Source organism: Lupinus angustifolius, chromosome LG18 (assembly GCF_001865875.1).
Source record: "Lupinus angustifolius cultivar Tanjil chromosome LG18, LupAngTanjil_v1.0, whole genome shotgun sequence".
In the NCBI taxonomy this organism is placed as follows: Eukaryota; Viridiplantae; Streptophyta; class Magnoliopsida; order Fabales; family Fabaceae; genus Lupinus; species Lupinus angustifolius.
Window position 1 is genome coordinate 6,564,607 of NC_032026.1, and position 4,953 is coordinate 6,569,559.

The 4,953-nt window shown below is 34.6% G+C and overlaps 1 protein-coding gene across 1 annotated transcript; it reads right to left on the reverse strand.

Annotated features, from left to right (window-relative positions):
• LOC109332499 (uncharacterized mitochondrial protein AtMg00810-like) lies at nucleotides 408–1,051 on the reverse strand. Its single transcript, XM_019567482.1, has 2 exons — nucleotides 1,024–1,051; nucleotides 408–799 (listed from the first exon to the last, which is right to left on the reverse strand). The coding sequence occupies exons 1-2, from the start codon at nucleotides 1,049–1,051 to the stop codon at nucleotides 408–410; spliced, it is 420 nt and encodes a 139-aa protein (XP_019423027.1).

A 4,953-nucleotide genomic window follows, 5' to 3' on the forward strand; every position in this document is an offset into this window, starting at 1 on the left:
TTTGACTCAGAGCTGATTCATATGACTCATGAAGTGTGAGTTTCTTAAAGGCTTTGTGAGAATGTCTTCAGTTTGATAAATCGAGGAGTCATGCTTGACAAATAGAATTTTGTTTTGAATTTTATCTCGAACAAAAAATAAGTCTACTTCAATATGTGTGGTCATATTGTGTAACACAGGATTGTGTGACATGGCAACTTGCTGAGATTGTTACAAAATACAACATGACTTATGTAGTGTTGCTTGAGTTCACTTAGAAGTGATTCTATCCACGTCAATTACAGAGATGCAAGAGCTAGACTTCTGTATTATGCTTCTATGCTTGATCTAGATATAGTATGTTGCTTTTTAGACCATCAAGTAACTTGATTCGGTTCCAAAAAGACACAAGCACCTGAAGTAGATTTCTAGTCATCAATGTCTGATGCCCAGTCAGCATCACAAAAAGCATAAAGCGCTAAAGGATTGTGATTTTGAGTTTTCCTAATAGTTAAGCCAAAATTTACTGTGCCTTGTAAATATCTGAGAATCCTCTTAACAATAGTCCATTGAGATTGAAGAGGTTTTCCAAGAAACTGATATACCTTGTTGACACTAAAGACTATATCTGGTCTTGTGATAGTGGCATATCGTAAAGCTCCAACTATTATTCTTCCTTCTTGAGAAAGCTTGAAATTCCTAGCCATAGGCAAGGGCATTGGTTTTGCTGAATCCATATTAGCTCTTACTAAAAGGTCTCTAATGTATTTGATTTGAGACATGAGTAAGGTTCCATCGGAAAGATGCCTGGCCTCGATTCCTACAAAGTATTCCAATTTTCAGAGTTGCTTAAGAGCAAATGTGGTACTAAGATCTTTAATCGCTTTAGAAACCATGGTAGGGGAAGAACCAATGACTATGATATCATCCACATAAACTAACACATATAGTTGAAAGTCAAATGAAGTGTGAATGAACAAAGAGTTGTCACATTTACATGAGTAAAACCCAACCTAAAGTAGAGAACCTTTAAGTCTTTCAAACCATTGTCAGGATGCTTGTTTGAGACCATAGATAGCCTTATATAATTTGCAGACCAATGTCTTATCATTGTGTTGAAAACCCTTAGGTTGTTGTATATACACCTCTTCATTAAGAAGTTCATTTAGGAAAGCATTGTAAATATCATGTTGTTCAATGAGCCACTGATAAGAGACTACAAGAGTGAGGAGAACTCTGATCGTAACATGTTTAACAATCACTGAAAAGGTTTCAGTGTAGTCTACTCCAAATTTTTAATGAAATCCTTTAGCAACTAGTCAAGCCTTATATTTGTGAATAGTTCCATCAGGATAATCTTTAATCCTAAACACCCATTTACAGCCTATAGCTTGCTTGTGAGGGGGTAAAGGAACTTAAGACCATGTCCCTAGAGCAATAAGAGCATCATATTTAGCTTGCATCGCTTGACACCAAACATGACTCACTAAGGTTGCTCTAGTGTTAACAAGTTCAATTTCAGCAAGAAAAGATCTGGGAACAAGAGGTTTAAAAATCCCTGATTTAGATCTAGTCTGCATGGGATGTATAGACTGAGGTAAAGTGGAGACATCAGGAGACACAGAAGACGCAGTAGAGGCTGAAGAAGTGTATGACTAAGTGAGACATGAAAGTTGGCAAGGGAGAAGAAGAATGAATATGAGAGTTAGGTAGTGGACTAGTGAGCAAGGGAGGAGGAGAAAACTGGAAAAAAAGACAGGATTAGAGATAGGAGCATCGAAAAAAGAACACAGTTTAGAAAAAGAAGATGTTGTGAACCATAGAATATGCAAGGTGTGTTCATCAAAAAGAACATCTTTAGAGACATAAATCCTTCCTTCTGCAGACAAGCACTTATACCCTTTGTGAGAAGTAGAGTATCCAAGAAATACACGCTCAATACTTCTATAGATGAGTTTATGTTTGTTATAAGGTCTAAGTAGAGGAAAAAAAGCACACCCAAACACTTTGAAAATAATACAATCAAGGAGAGTGCCAAACAATACTTGAAAGGGAGACATAGTGTTAAGGACAAGAGTAGGAAATCTATTAATGAGGAATACAACTGTAGTGAAGGCATGTTCCTAATAAGACAAAGGTAATTTGGCATGGGATAGCAGAGAAAGTCACGTGTCAACAATGTGAAAGAGAACCAGAGAGAGAAGAGAAGAAGAAGCTGAATCAGAATTTTATCGAATGAAAGATTGATTTACAATAATGAGAGAGTACACTATATATAGAAAGTAACTATCATCAAACTACTATAACAAACTCTAACTAATATTCTTCTACACCAGTCTAGAACCTTCTAAACCATTCTTATATTTCAATTAATATGGGCTTCTTTGGGTTTCCTTCCAGAGAGTTCTAATCTAAACTAAATGATTCTCTAATAACAATACAGTTTGAATCCTCAAACTCAAAAATTTAGTCTCAATAGAAAATACAAGTTACAGGAAGGGGAATGTTAAAGACACTAATGAAGAAATTCAAGATAAAAGTTTGAATAATGCATTAAAAAGTTAAAATTTATAGTAATTACTCATTTGCGTCTCTCATATTTTTCGTGGTAACCAATTTAGTCCCTTACAAATTTAATTGATCTTTTAGTTCCCTACAAATTCAACGTCGAGTTGCGTTAGTCCTTCCATCATGTGGACACTTTAAATGTGACAGATTTGTTGGCATGACATGTTAAATGTTGATGTGGACCTTGGTGGATGGTCCTACGTGTACAACTTGTCATGTCAACAACCCATTATTTTTCTAAACGACGTCGTTTTGATTTTTTTAATACATTAAGCAAAACAATATCGTTTTGCACAGAATAATTCTGAAAAAAGAAATTAAGAAGCAAAACGATGTGATTTTGCTCCATCTTCTTCCTTAAAACGGTGAGGGTCGATTACAAACCCAAATAGCCCAAATTTCTTACAGCATAAACCCTAACAACCTAATTTTGTTATCCTCTTGCATATGACATGAAAAACTATGGTGATGTGAGCTCTGTAGATAAAAGCTTTCCTCCTCCATTGTGCCATTGCAGAAGGCTTGTTGTTGTATACACATAAAAGACTATGAAGAACCCAAAGAAACAATTGTATGGATGTCCATATTTTAATGTTTAACACTATTTTTGCTTTTATTTTCCATTTTATGTGAAATTTTGATTTATGTTATTTTCCACTTTTGAAACAATTTTCATTCTTCTACAAGAAGGAAAGAAATCAAGCCATGAAGGAAGAAAATGGGACTGATCTTGCTATAGACATGGATGATTTGCAAGCTAATCTAAAAGAAATTCAAATGATCATGATAGAACATGTCATATGGTCCAGAAAAGTTGTAGCTATAACAACTGTGTTTCGTCTGGTATATATTGTTAGTGGTTTTATGATTTATATATTTTCAAATGATCAAGTAGTTGCAGTGCGAGTGAAATGAAGTTATGTATGTTTTGGTTATGTTTCTGTTATGTAATGAAGTTATGGTTTTGTTATGTAAGTTATGTATTATCAATGAAATGAAGTTATGGTTTATGGAAGTTATGTAGATTTTTATATTATGAAGTTATGCTCTGTTTTGCTACAAAATGAAGAATGCAATACATAATAAAGTGAACAAAATAACAACACAAAATAGTAGTACATAATAGAAACATAAATTAAATGGCAGTACATAATAGCAGCATAAAAAAACATCAATACACAGATTGTTTTCTAAGTATTAGTAGTTAATGCATACTGTCATTCTTAATAGAAATTGGCAACTTCTAAGCATTACAAAAAAAAAACATCAAAACACTACATGACTAAAAACTATCCATCATATCTTATTAGCATTCTTTGAATTAGATCTTGGTGGCTTGAACCTTGAAGGTTGTTTTCTTGGTTTCACTTGAGCTTAGACCTGATGCTCTTGGATGTATTGAGGTGGTTCCAATATACTTGAACTTGGATTTGCTGATGGATGGACTTGAGGTGACTCCATTGTGTTGTCATCCTCAAACTGAAACAAAATGTATATACATACTAATTTAGCCCGGGAAAATGACAATGTAATTAAATGTCTAGGAATATGTTCTTACCAACATTATTGGGTATCTCACATGAGTTGGAATTCCAGTTGCAGTTCCAGATGAATCAAACTGACTCTCCTACAACTAGTGTACATAAATTTAGCATAGATTATAGATAGAAATATAAATAATAGTATACATAGCATAGGGTAGTGTGGTTTACTTGAGTTTCAAGTAATTCAGGTTGCCGCATGTTTTCAGGGACCCATGTTTCATGTTTCTTACCCTTATTTCTTGGCATACCTGGACCCTTCCAAGTTTTACCATAATGTCCTTGTTCATTTCATTTTGGACAAGTTGCCTTCCGTGACCTTTGCAATTTTAGTGAACTGCCAGGTGCGAATTCTGAATTTAAGTTTCTCTTTCTACGTTTCTTAGGCCTACCAATTCGCCTTTTCATCTTTGGTGGAATAGGTTTTGGGATTCTGATTTGTGCTACCTAAAATTCATCACTACTAACTAGGCTAATGACATATGAATATGTTACATTAAAAACATCCATAGTTAGCCAATTGTTTACATAGTCTTTAGGGATATCATTATTGAAAGCAATTGTTGCCACAACATGTTCACACGACAATCTAGTGAGTTGCCATTTTTGGCAAGTGCAAGGTTGGTTTGTCAAACTTACCCCCAACTTGGTTGACTATATTTTACCTCATATGTTTGACACTCAATATCTCAAGTCCATGTTGGAGTCCATCTATAACTTTCCACTTTGATTTTCTCCAATCTTCTTTGTTGGACAGGTAGCAACTTGCCTTTCAAATTCCTCATGGCTAGCTTGTGTTGTCCCATTCTCCTCATGATGTAGCATCTCAACTTCTCTAACATACTTAAAAGTGGTTCATCTCTAT